Raw genomic sequence first — 13,323 nt, 5'->3', positions numbered from 1 at the left:
AATCACCTTTGGTTTTCCATAATGCTTCACTTCATCCATGTTTCCTTAAACTTCTCAAGTTAAGATAAATAGGTCTCAAGTAATACAAAATTGGATTGCTTTAAAATGATACCTGTGATCTGGCAGGATCTGGAACTTACTGGAACACCAAGAATACAAATTAATTTGTAAGATTTTGAATTTACAGACCTGGGCTGGGTTTACATTCAATTTTATGTCATAAGAGCTGGTTTAATAACAGCATTTATTGCCTAACAACATACAAGACCTACTTCACAAACTATTTCAAATACTTTTCGTAAGATGTTACCAAAACCAAAGGTTTGAATTCATGAGTGAATTATAAATGATTTTAATCTATTCTTTAAAGCAAGCCCAGGAGGTGGTTTATGTAGTAATATCCTTTAGTCAGCAGTGGGGTATGCCATTATATATACAATAAAACAATTTAAAAATATAACTTAGGCGTTTCACTAATACAGACCTATTATTATTTAATAGGTCAACTATTATTAATTAATTTGAAAAGACTGAATTGATTAGATACTTTTCTTGCATCAAAGCCAGGAAGAGATGCACACTTCCTAAAAATCATAATTTCAGTGGGCCAAGCACTCTATATTCTTCAGCTCACTGAATCCTCACTGAACTTCACGAAGTTGGTACTGTGATGAACTCCATTTCACAGATGAGGAAAGTAAGGCTCAAAGAGATAAGTAATTTGCCTCAAATCTCACAAATGTAAAAGGTAGAACAAACATTCAACACCTGGTTGTCTGATTCTAAAGCTGCTGTGCTTAACCACTATGTAACAGAAAAGCCATTCCCCTCAACTTATGCAAAAAAGTTGTCAAATATAACTTTAACAACAATGATTTAGACCTGCATAATACTTTACAGCGGACACAGTGCTTCCACGTCCTCCATAGCCACCTCTTGGGTGACACTGAGTACAACGTCGATGCATGTGTAAAGCGTGGCCACCTGCTGGGAAATCCAAAAAATGCTACATTCCAGAATTTCCAAAAGTACCCTGAACTGTTCCCACCTAACCCAGTGAGGGGAGTTGGGGAGATCCATGGATTTAAGATAAGGATATGTTAAATGAGAAAAACCTTTATGTATTTTTAGAAGTACTTCTACAGTCATTAGCTGATTGAAAAGCACCCTGTGTGGGAGACAGCAAGACAGGATATCCCTGATATCCTGAGGGACAAAGGGGCTGAGGCTCAGGGCAACTCAGTGAAGTCCCAGAGTGAGTATGGGACTCTGGCAGGACAGAAACCAAGTCGTCCAGCCCCCTTCCTGGTGGTTGGAGACACAACTTGGGAGCCTAGGGAGTCCCCCATCTTGCAAGCTCAGACACCCCCACCACAGGGATGGCTGGTGGCAGGTGGGTCCTCAAATGGAGAAGGAGACAGGGTCAACCAGTTCACCGCCCATGACCTCCATCCCTCGCCTCCCAGGAATCTAGCATGATTCTAAAGATGAAAACCTCAAAAGGGGTAGAGTTCAATGAACAATGAACAATCTGAAAAGGGAAAAATCACCAAGTTTCTATAAGCCACGTGTAATCTGTCTAAATTGCAGACTTACAGAAGACATTCCTTCCAATTCTTGGTCATGATGGGAGCAAATCCTCAATGACAACTGAAGGTTAAATTGCAACATTAGTTATAGACATTCTCAGCCCTCCCACAGAGCACGTGACCGGAGATGGACGTGTTCATCTATGTCCATGTGTGGCCGCACAGGGTTTACAGTTCATAAACTTCACACTTACCTTGAGGGATAAAGGCTGTTAGAAAACCAAAGACTTTCCCAGAGCATCAGTGTTATAACACTTTATAAATAGATAAACATCAAATCCAACGTACAGATTAAAGTCTGTTCAAGAATACAATAGGATGGCATGGCCACACAAAAGAAAGCGCCAAGGAGCAGAAACAGATACAGGTATTTCCAAATGGCTGACAGACTTGAAGACACACAGCACCATCTAACATTTCCTCATGAGAAGGCAATCACATGGTCTCAACCCGCATTTCTAAAATGAGGGCGTTTTAATTCAGTGCTTAGGGGATTACATTTGTGTTGATCTGACAGTCCCTCAGGGGCTATGCAACATACATTGTCTTCCTCTCAACCTTCTGCTTTTGCGGTACCTCTAGCGTTCCCTTAAAAAATGATGAAGAATCTGAAGGCTAAAATTTTTATAAAAATTAATTTGCTTTAACAACAACAAAAATACAAGTGGGAAAGTAGCAGGCAGAGAGGGAAGGCAGTGGCTGGGGGAGCTGGAGGCATGCCAGCACCTCATCAGTCTCCCAGGGAGATGCCTCCTCATCTTTCTAAGGCAGCTCACAGAGCCCCTGGGTCTACACCTCCACTGAACATTTGCCATTCTGCACGGCTTCAAAATGGGCTACCCCATGAGAAAATGAATGCCTGAGCACAAGGCCGCTGTCTGCGTCTGAGACATCTTGGCAACCCTGGTCTCTGGCCCAGAGCCGGGCACTCTACAGCATCTCAGGAAATACTGGCCAAGTCAGGAACACGGCTGTGAGGCTGTGCTTTGCAGACACGGTTCTGCCTATACCCAAAACAGCCCTACCGGAGGCCTTCTGGGGGAGTAGAGAGGAGGTAATGTCCAGCCCCTAGGGGTTTGAGCACAGCATGCACTGACAATGGCTGGGAAGTCTCAGGTTTTCTTTTAAAATGTCATGCATCATTTGCAGTCTCCTTCATAAGGGATCTAAGTTTTGTTTTGATGAAAAAATATTTTTTTAAAAAAATTATTTTCCCCCAAAATATATTTCAGTAAACTGGTTGTTCCATGAAGGAGTGTACCTTTTTTTAATCCTCCAGCTTTGGGTACCTCCCACGGAGTTGCAGGTTTAACCCCCATTTGTGATAGTGGGAAGCCCCTCCTCCCATCTTTTTCTCTTTTCTTTTTTTAAGCACCTCACGATCTGGCTCCTGCCTCTGCTTCATCATGCCTGCTGGGGCAATGGCTCCCGCCTGGGGAAGCTAAGAGATAAGGCATGTCACTGGCACTGTTAAAATTAGTGGTTTCCATGGCCTCCGTCAGTTTAGTTGGGTTTAGGAGACATGAGGCGCCAAGGAATTCACAACAGGATTGCTGTTAACCTTGTATAGGGCGCTCCTGTGGCAAAAGCAAATGCGATGTTACTTCTCCAGGAATAGATACCAGCCTCACGTGCCCAACCCTGGTCTAAGGCCACTGAGGTTCACTAGGAGAAAGACACTTCTCAGGTTGAGGTGGAAGAGCCTGAGGCTTGAGGAGCCACTCATCTGTAGGAGGCGGCTCAGGCAGGGGAAGGTTATGCGACCCCAACCCAGGCCCAGCCCCCACCCCTCTCTCTGGCAGGGGGCAATGGCCCATGCCATCTCTACAAAGGGACTTTCTGTGACAGTGTGCGTCCCTGGTGTGGAACTGACTACATTCAATCCAGGGCAGGTTTAGGGGAAGATACAGAAAGGAAGCCGAGATGGGTAACTGCGCTCCGCTTTCTGCTCTGGAAAAGGCAGTGTTTCCAAAAATGCGATTAAAGCCTTTTCACTAACTCAGCATACATGAAGACATCACTTCCATGAGATACAGCCTCAGAAAGAGCAAGATAAAGTGAGTGAGGACGAGATAAACTCACTGGGAAACAAATCCATCAACACGACTTCCTGAGGGTGTCTGGGCGCAGTGCAGTGACAGAGGCTCCTCTGGGAGATGTGGGGTATCCTGCCTGGCCCCCACCACCCAGCAATGGCTGTACACAGGAGCTGATTATAAGAGTGCCAGACAGCCCCCAGCTCCCTTCTCTGCAGCACCCCACCTTCCAGGGGTGTCTGAGAGGCGGTGTGGATGCAGGGCTGCCCACAAGGGTTCTGGGATGGCATCTCCAGCTACGGGCAAGGCAGAGCCTGCAGAGTCCCCTTTCCAGGCCAGTCTCTGCTGCACCCTCTTTATGGAGAGTCAATCTATACAGAGGAAGTGATAAACAAGTAAACTTCAGAAATGGTGACTGAATGATGAGGTCTATGTAAGGTCGTGGGAAATGTGTGCACAATAGTCGGTCATCACTCTGCATTAAGAGAAAGATTCTGTAAGTTACGGCTAAAACTGAATCACAGGGAGAGTTCTCACAGTGACAGCACTAGAAAACCAAGCTAATAAAGAATCCCAATCTGAGGAAGTAAGATTCTGAAACTGTACAGTATTTATGTGCTTGAATCTTATTTCTCTTTCACAGTAAAATCTAAAACTCCTCTGGAAGTATTTATAATGCACTGTGGAGACCTAAAGGGGCCAGGTTATGTACTAATAGACACAAACCGTCAAGTGACAAAAGCCCCTTTCCTGGGGGAGACCAAGGCTGGAATTCCTTTAACTCCCTTGTAATCCACCTTTACACGTTCACATACTAACATCACTGACTTTGGGGAAACATTTTCATTAAATTAACAGTGTTTGGCAAGCATCAGAAACACGGAATCTCACAGACAGATACAAGCAGAGAGAATCACAGTTCAATCCAAAAGCAACACACTGAGGGGACATCAGAGTCCAAACACATGCAGAGAAGCTGTCAGGGAGCAGCTGGGAGACACGCAGAGTCGCCTCACATGTGGCAGTGGGAGAAGGTGCAACACGGATCCAACTGCTTACCCACTAAGGACACCAAGAACCAGGTTAAGGACGAAAAATGAGCCAAGGATGATCAGACTAACAAAATACACCCAAGGCCATTCCCATCCTATCGCATCATTTACCTGCAAAATGTAAGGAGATCAGTTATCAGTTAACCATTTACTAAAGAGCAGAGCCCCAGTTGCAGCTGCCAGACCCTCAGTGCTTTGCTGAAGACGTTAGTGCTCCTAGGACAGGGACTGGGCCTAGGTCCTTCCTTTTATTGTCTGCAAATAAGGGCAAGCTCAGTTGCTGAAATCTACAAATAGGGCCTACCAACAGCCGACCCAATCCGGCTGATTTTGCTACTGTTTTATAACAATTAATCTGCATTATATTTGGATCCAGACCAATAAAGCAATTATAAATGCATCTCATTTTAGAACAGACAAAAAGGGCAAGCAATGGAAATTGTTTAAATCTCAAGCAACAATGCTGATTAATTTCTGGTCAATAATCGTTCTATAGCTGTCTTTCATGAAGCCTGGTGAGGTTCCAGGAAACAGCTTGATTTGGGAAGCCTCAGCAGAAAAGAAAGCATCTCAGAGGACACATAAAATGTCTGGCAACCCCTCCTGGCGGCCCTCATCCAGCAAAGCCTGTGTGGTCTTGGCAACTGTCCTCAGGACTCTGCTTTCAAGATGAAAGAGGTGTAGCTTACCCGCTCAATACACCAAGTACAAGATTTAGTACGAAAAATGACCCAAAGATGACGAGACTGACAAAATACACCCAGGGCAATTCAAATCCCATAGCATCATTCATCTGCAAGAAATAAGATGGTCTCATAGGAGTGAGTTAATAAGATAATTTAATAAAGAGAGAGGGTCACATTAGAGATAGCATTCTATACATTTAAGTAAACATTCACTTAGATTCAAATCAGAAACAACAGTCGCCAAATCAGAGACAACAGCAGCCAACACACATTCATCACATGTTCCCAGTACACATACACAAGCATACACACACACACACACACACACACACACCCCTCATCAAGGCTTTCAGGCCAAATAATAGCAGATTTTGGCCCCAGTAAGGCAAATCAGCTGGGATTTGGCTTTTTCTCACAGGAAACTGTCTTGGTAAGTGATTTTCATAAAAGGTCTTGGTAGAGGACAAAACTAGTGCTTAGCTAGAACCTGTTTTCTATGCTGCCCAAGATTTTAGCACTTTGTGTTTAAAATGTGTGATGGTGGAAAAGTCTTCATTATAGAAACAAACTTGCACCATTTGACTCTATAAACTCTTTTTTAAAAACTTCTAAAATAACCTTCTACTGAAAACCAACCTACCCAAGGAAACCAAACCCACCTTAGACCTGGATTATCTGCAACCTGTGAGTGCAAACACAGCAAAAGGAATGCAAAAAAGAAAATTTTTCAAGGTCAACTAGGTGACACATAGAGGTGCTTTGGGGAATGGGCTTTTTCTTAGCTGCATCCACAGAAAGGAGAAGCAGCCCTTATTCTCCATACATAGCTTTGATCTAGATGACCTCCCTGGGAGACTGGCTCCAGCTGTGAGCTGACTGGGTTTAGAGGTGAAAGGATGTGGCCAGAGAAATCCCATTCCCCTACTCCTGGATGAGCTCATGCTACACATTCAATCTCCCTGGCACATTCTGCCAAGGGAGGCTTGGTGGTGAGCAGCTTTCACGCTGGAGCAAACAGGTGCTTTAAGAATCACAGCTGGATGGAACTTTCCAGCAGCACAGGTCAGTGTTAAATTCAGCAAACACCTTTCCCAGGAAGGAGGCGTTAAGGACTAGTCAGGAGACAGAATGAATGGCCCAAGGTTTGACCCTGCCAGAACACCCAGAATCTTCAGCCAATAAGAATTACATACAGTCTGGATAAAGCCATCGCTCTTGCCTTGCAGGTGCAGGCCCTTAGGGTGTTATGCATGTGCTTTCCTGCACATTATCTGGCTCCAGGTTTTAGCTTTACAGCATGAGGCTCATGCATTTCACAATGTTTGCCTCATGCAGAAGCCAAACAGGGAAAGTGAACATTAAAAAAAATTACCTAACATCTGTTGCTGAAGTCTAGGGAGAGGGCATTAAATCCCTTATGAAACACCTGTTTGGCCACATGAAAACTGATGTGCTTAATAGAACTCATATCAGTCTGCACATCTTACATTGGCAATTAGAGTAATGAATGAGCCTGGGCTGTGGCTGCAATTGTTGATCTAATTAAGTTGGGTAAACTAATTTCAGCAGGAAGGCAGAGGGTAATTCATCCAGAGCAACTATACCACTAAACTTACTGAAAAACCCATATAATAAGAAGAAACCGGGTGCCTGGTGTGGTGGCCTGTGCCTGGCCTGGGTCAGCACCTGTGACAGAGCCCCATCTGGGCTTGTTTCCTTCTGGATTGGAACAGAGGTGAATGCAGCAGGGGAGAGGATGCTCAGTAGGGTGAGGGGAGGACGGACAGGTCCATGGCTCTTATCAGGAAACCTCACTCTTCCACAACCCTGGCAACCGTCAGTTGCTGAGCCATCCGCTTCACCAACACTCCTTCAGGCCTCAGTCTGGTATTCCAGAGAATGGCTCTAATAACAGCTGTCTTCTCCACTTGGAAGGGAAAATTTTCTTTTAAAAAATTTAAAACTCATTTAATTTCTTGGGAGATGTTCATTCGATTCACATTTGCTCAATTCAGAAGTATCAAACGATAGCTGAGGACTGGGGGGAAAGGCCGGAGTTGAATATGGTCCACCAGAGATTCCAAATCTCTAAGTTGGAAGGTGGGGCAAGAGAGACAAGCTTCAGCTCTGAGAGCCAGTCTTGCTCCCAGCGAACCCTCCACGCCAAGCATTTCTTAGACCTTACCATATGCAAAAGAAAAATCAGAACTTGCAAGCTGTTCTCAAAAATACCCACATGAAAATAGAGACTGCTTGGGATTTTGTCTATATGGTCTTTATCAACAATGAAGAACCTGGCTTCCACTGAAGCACTTCAATTTAGATTAATTTTTTAAAAACTTATATCAAAGTCATCAAGGGGTATCATGTGGTACCCAGGAAATAATTTTCTTTCTAGCTTCAGTTTTCCTTCTTTTAAAAGGCTGAAATAGGCCAGGTGCGGTGGTTCACGCCTATAATCCCAGCACTTTGGGAGGCCGAGGCAGGTGGATCACCTGAGCTTGGGAGTTCAAGGCCAGCCTGGCCAACAGGCCAGGCACAGGCTACCAAACCAGGTATCCGGTTTCTTCTTCTTCATATATGGGTTTTTCAGTAAGTTTAGTGGTATAGTTTCTCTGGATGAATTACCCTCTGCCTTCCTGCTGAAATCAGTTTATCTAACTTAATAGTAAAACTCTTGGCCAGCTTAGTAGTGAAAGCCCATCTCTACTAAAAACACAAAAATTAGCCGGGCATGGTAGTAGGCACCTGTAATCCCAGCTACTTGGGAGGCTGAGGCACAGGAATCGCTTGAACCTTGAAGTGAAGGTTGCAGTGAGCAGAGATCATGCCACTGCACTCCAGCCTGCGTGACAGAGCGAGACTCCATCTCAAAAAATAAAAGGCTGAAATGCGTATTCACATCTCAAATTATAGACCAACCCAAGTCTGTTTTTCTAGCTGTTGAAAACACTTCCGGAAACTTGGTATACTTGTTTCAACTCCCCAAAGCACGCAATAAGAGAAAGTCAAGCCCTCGGCTGGTTACTGAGAAATTTCCTAGGTGCCCTGATTGAAGGAGATTGTCAGCTTGACCATTAGTACTTCCCGTGAAGGTCTGACAGCCAGCACCTCTGGAGGAGTGTGCATTGAGAAAAGAGCTTGGTGCTAAGGCAAGACCCTAGATATTATTTATCTGGATAGCTGTCTCCTGAAACCAATACTATTTATTTCCTACACTGAAAAACAATTTCTTTGAAATGAAGGGAAAAAATAATTTCCTCTAAATTGAAGGGAAAAATTAAATCATGTAAGTCTAATTCTGCATCTTGAGAAGCCCAGAGAGGTTCCATGACCTACTCAAGGTCACATAACCAGCCTAAACACTCTTTCCCTGCCCTACACCCTACTGCCTCTGTCAGCAACAAACGCTCACATGTGGGTCAAACAAGAGCTCAATTATATTTATGGAACTCACTTTATCAAAGAACTCGACCCTAGGTTTCTTTCCACCAGAACTTAATGATCCCACTTCCCACACATCCAAATAGTCCTTTCCTAAGTGTGCCTTTCTACACATTGGACCCACCTGTACGTCCCCTCTCAGGACCCTGCCAGACATTTTCCAGACAGCAGTGAGAAGCAAGGCATAAATGAGCTTGAGAACGCTGACTGAATATAAACTTGACTAGATGTAAAACAATGCTCTGCAAAGACTTTGTCCACCATATGCAAACGCCTAAAGGATCCAGAAATGTGCTTGCAGTCAATATTTAAAATCTAATCTCTTTTTATCTCCCAAGATGTTCCCTTTATGCCCTAGCTGTGGATAAAAATAGATATTCAAACATGGCCCATCTACACTAATGAGGCAAAATGCCTGGTACACTTGAAGGATGATGGCCATCACTTGTGTTTACTGAGTGCCTGCTCGGTGCCAGGCACCGTGCTGGGCAGGGATGTACTGCTGTGTATCACAGCAGTGTGGCTTCCAGCTGACCATGGCCCATGAAATATTAGGAAGGCTTTGTTCCTTGGCCCCTGCCTATCTCTATGATGAGCTAATAAATGCAATCAACAGGTAATTAAAAGCAATCCTGATGTGCTTCAGAGAGTAAGATCTTAGAGAACAGTCGGGAAGACATTACTTAGCTGCCCCCTAGTGTTCTGGAAGGATTCATAAACTTCTGACCACTGGAAGAATGCCAAGGAAAGAGTGCTGGGTTCTAGTCCAGTCCAGGGGGGTCCCCACTGCATGATCTGGAGGCCAAATCCAGCTTCCTGTCTACTTTTATATGGCCTTGAGCCAAAAATGATTTTTACAGTTTGAAATAGTTGGTGGGGGGGAAAATCAAAAGCAAAATATTTCATGACACAGAAAAGTCACACAAAATTATAATTTTAGGGTTCATAAATGAAGTCTGATTAGAATAAAGCCACATCCATTTGCTTATGTACTGCCTATGGCTGCTTCCTAGCTACGATGGCAGGGCTGAATCATTACTGAGGTGACCAAATGTGGCCTGCAAGTCCAAATAGATTTTCTATTTGGCCCCTTATAAAAAGGTTTGCAAACCCCTGTTCTAGATCAAGGACCATAACCATCTGCTACAGAACCCAGGGAACGTTCCATGGTCCCTACTCCATTGTCTCCATCTTCAAGACTGCAGACCTTCTATAAAGGGATACAGACTGGGATAAAGTTTGTGAATGACTTGAGATCCTCCATCAGAATAAAGATGCTATGTAATTCATGGAGAATGCAATTATACTGTCAAATTATTAGCCATGTTGATTGTCAGATTAATAATGAAAATAATAATTATATCATCCTAGGTGATATTTAAACCTTCTCAGGAAAGTGGAAACTTTTGTCTCTGGGAGCCTGAAGTTCCCTCTCCTTTAATCATGTACTCCCAGATTTTACACTTGCTCGGCAGCAGGAAAATTGTGAGAATCAATGTGCAGGAATATAACATAAAGTATAAAATGGTTCATCAGTCAAGGCATGTTGGATCAGCAGTTGGCAGTTCACCATGTCAGTAGAGAGGAAAACAAAGCTGAGAGGAGTCACAGATTTTGATTTTTTCAAAAATCAAAATGTTGTTTTCTCTCCTGCTTTGGGGGGCGGGGAAATACCAGAGTTTGGGCTATTTTGATGATGCTTGTTCTATTTATGAGAAACTTCAAGGGAAAACTGTAATTGAGACCTCAACTAATATGACTAGGAGTTGCAATTTAGGAAATAATAGTGAAAATTAATGCTTCACCTAACCTGAGGGCCCTCTTGCATACACGAGCCATGCCCCTGGCTCAGCCAACATTATCTCCCTCCTCCTTCCTCTTCATGAAAAGACGTTGTTTTATGAATATAGATAACAGATGTGCATACCCACACAGACACACACACACACACGCACAGACACACACACTCACACTCCCATGACAACCAGAAAAAAGAAAGGTAAGTGGGAAAAACAAGATATAACATGTTGGTGATGCTTAAACCTCATCAAACTAGACTCACTTCGGGGACTACAGATAAAAATATACCTTCTTTGTCTAATATTGAGTATATAGGGACATCTACAATCCTGTGAGCTGGTAAAGGGAAGCAAAAACCTATTTATAACCATTACATGTTACATTCTCTGAAGTTAGGTAGTAACAGGAAATCCTGAAAAGTATCTAAAATTTAGAAACTATCAGAAGCTACTCCTCAACGTGCAGGCCTTCTACCTGGAAGCCGCCGATTTCAGAAGTACTTTATTACTAACTTCCTTTTAACAGCTCATGATTGGAAGCCTGGTTACTCCCCTTTGGACTTGGATTTAGGCTCAAAATCTACATGTTAGCTGTCTTTACCAGCAACTATTATACCATGAAAAACAATTTCTAAACTTCTGTGAGCTTTATTTACATTCTAACGAACAGACTCAGCCCTGGGAAATGGCTTTTAAAATACTATAGCACTTATTTTTATACAGCAAATCTTTCTGGCTCTATCAGGAACAAGAGGAATCAGGGCCTCTCCTTGAAAGAACGCCCATTAGTTTTCATGGCAGGCTGGATGGGTCCAGCAGCCCTGGAAGTCTGTGTGCCATTCCTACCCTCTCTGCCAGAGTTCTGTAGCTTCAAATAGAAAGGACGACAGCTAAGGGTTTATGCTGGGCCGATTTATAGCAATACTAAGATAAGAATGGAAAATATTATCATGGGAGAAACTCACGCTGGGTTTAAGGTTGTACTGAGTTATGGAAAGTAAGAAAGGGATCCAATTTACATTCCCTTTCTTCCCTTTAGGATCTAGTAGAGAACCTGCCTTGATGTATAAATGATTAGCCTGTGGAGGTCCAGGAGCCTCCTCACCTAGAAAGTGACCCTTTGGCTCTCTTAAGAGTTGAATCGGGGCCGGGCGCCATCGCTCATGCCTGTAATCCCAGCACTTCGGGAGGCCGAGGCAGGCGGATCATAAGGTCAAGAGATTGAGACCACCCTGGCCAAGATGGTGAAACCCCATCTCTACTAAAAATACAAAAATTAGCTGGGCATGGTGGCGTGGGCCTGTAATCCCAGCTGCTCAGGAGGCTGAGGCAGGAGAGTCGCTTGAATCTGGGAGGCGGAGGTTGCAGTGAGCTGAGATCACGTGCCACTAAACTCCAGCCTGAAGACAGAGTGAGACCCCATCTCAAAAAAAAAAAAAAAAAAAAGAGTTAAATCAGGATAGCCCTGTCTTCCTGGAGTTCCTCCAAAGAGGACCACTGGGCACCCGTGGCACCAGGTCTTCAGGCAGCACTGGGGAGTAGAAGACTAAAGCCAGAAGCCAACATCATGCAGCAGCTTCCTGCAACTGAAACTAAGGCCCTTGCGGAGCAGGGTGATGCGGCCTGCTGGTAAAGAAAGCATCTGCTTCCCTTCCCAAATAACTGACTTTGGGGTTTCTTTTCCAGCCAACTCTCCAATGGCTCTAGCTGACAAAACCCACTTATCCAAGGAAAGAACACTCCATAAACTCTCTCCCCAGGGTGCTTACCCAGTAGAGCACGTCTGTCCAGCCCTCCATGGTGATGCACTGAAACACAGTGAGCATGGCAAAGGCAAAGTTATCAAAGTTGGTGATGCCTCCGTTTGGGCCAACCCAGCCACTCCTACATTCCGTGCCATTGGCAGTACACTGGCGTCCATTCCCTGAGAACGCACATGGAGCTGGGTCCTCTTCAGCTACGATATCTGCAAACACACAAACAGGCTGCACCACTCAGGACAGAAACATCAGGAAATCCAAGCCAGTGGAAGGTGAGAACCCTTGCCAGAGCCTGGGACACTCGACCGCCCCATCTGTGATGCCTTGGGATCCTACTTGTCCTTCAAGGTTCCCTTCACACGCTCCCTCCTTAGTGGGACCTGCCGTTTCTGCTTGTCAGAATCCATGGCTCTTTTCCTCTGCACCCACGCTTGTAGCACCCTCCTTAGGCTTAGACGGCACAATGCTGTAGGTGTGCCTCACGTTTTCGCTTTGGAGGTCTCTCATCTTGTTTGCTAGTACAGATTACACAGGAAATCGGGGTGGAAAGGGAGACTGAATTCTCATCTATTCTGAACATAATTCATACTGAGAACTGACTCAGTAAATGCACTGGTATATTGGGCATTTTTTTCCTATTTTGTTTTAGATTTTCCCCAACCACAAAAGTTGCTTTGGGGAAACCCAAAAGTTTTTAAAGTTAAGTTAGTTACCATTTTCATTACTCACCTGAGTCAGCAAAAAAACATGTTTTGTGCATTTTTCCAATAAAAAGTTCCAATCCTATAATAGCATAGATTATGATTACAAATAATACCAAAAGGGCTATGTGAAGGAGGGGAACCATGGCTTTTATAATGGAGTTCAGGACAACTTGTAAACCTAGGAAAAACAAAGAAATAAGTTTGTGAGCCAGCAAGACACTCCAATAAATCATATATATAATTCCCAATCATG

General features: G+C 44.0%; 1 protein-coding gene across 18 annotated transcripts in view; it reads right to left on the bottom strand.

The window, feature by feature from the left end:
• Positions 1-13,323, bottom strand: part of CACNA1D (calcium voltage-gated channel subunit alpha1 D) — a 319,931-nt gene that overhangs the window by 129,657 nt on the left and 176,951 nt on the right. For 12 of the 18 annotated variants that reach the window (XM_012460736.2, XM_012460748.3, XM_012460729.3 and 9 more), the window contains exons 6-8: positions 13,096-13,248; positions 12,376-12,572; positions 4,685-4,788 (exon numbers count right to left, since the gene is read on the bottom strand). In XM_012460736.2, the coding sequence (XP_012316159.2) occupies positions 4,685-4,788; positions 12,376-12,572; positions 13,096-13,248 (454 nt within the window). Of the gene's footprint in view, positions 1-4,684; positions 4,789-5,366; positions 5,471-12,375; positions 12,573-13,095; positions 13,249-13,323 lie in introns of those variants that run through there. The other 6 variants (XM_012460740.3, XM_012460745.2, XM_012460730.3 and 3 more) reach the window with 2 other exon arrangements.

This window comes from Aotus nancymaae, unplaced genomic scaffold (assembly GCF_030222135.1).
Source record: "Aotus nancymaae isolate 86718 unplaced genomic scaffold, 86718_ANA_hifiasm-v0.15.2.pri h1tg000067l, whole genome shotgun sequence".
NCBI classification, from domain to species: Eukaryota; Metazoa; Chordata; class Mammalia; order Primates; family Aotidae; genus Aotus; species Aotus nancymaae.
This window is presented reverse-complemented; position numbering and strand designations above follow the sequence as displayed.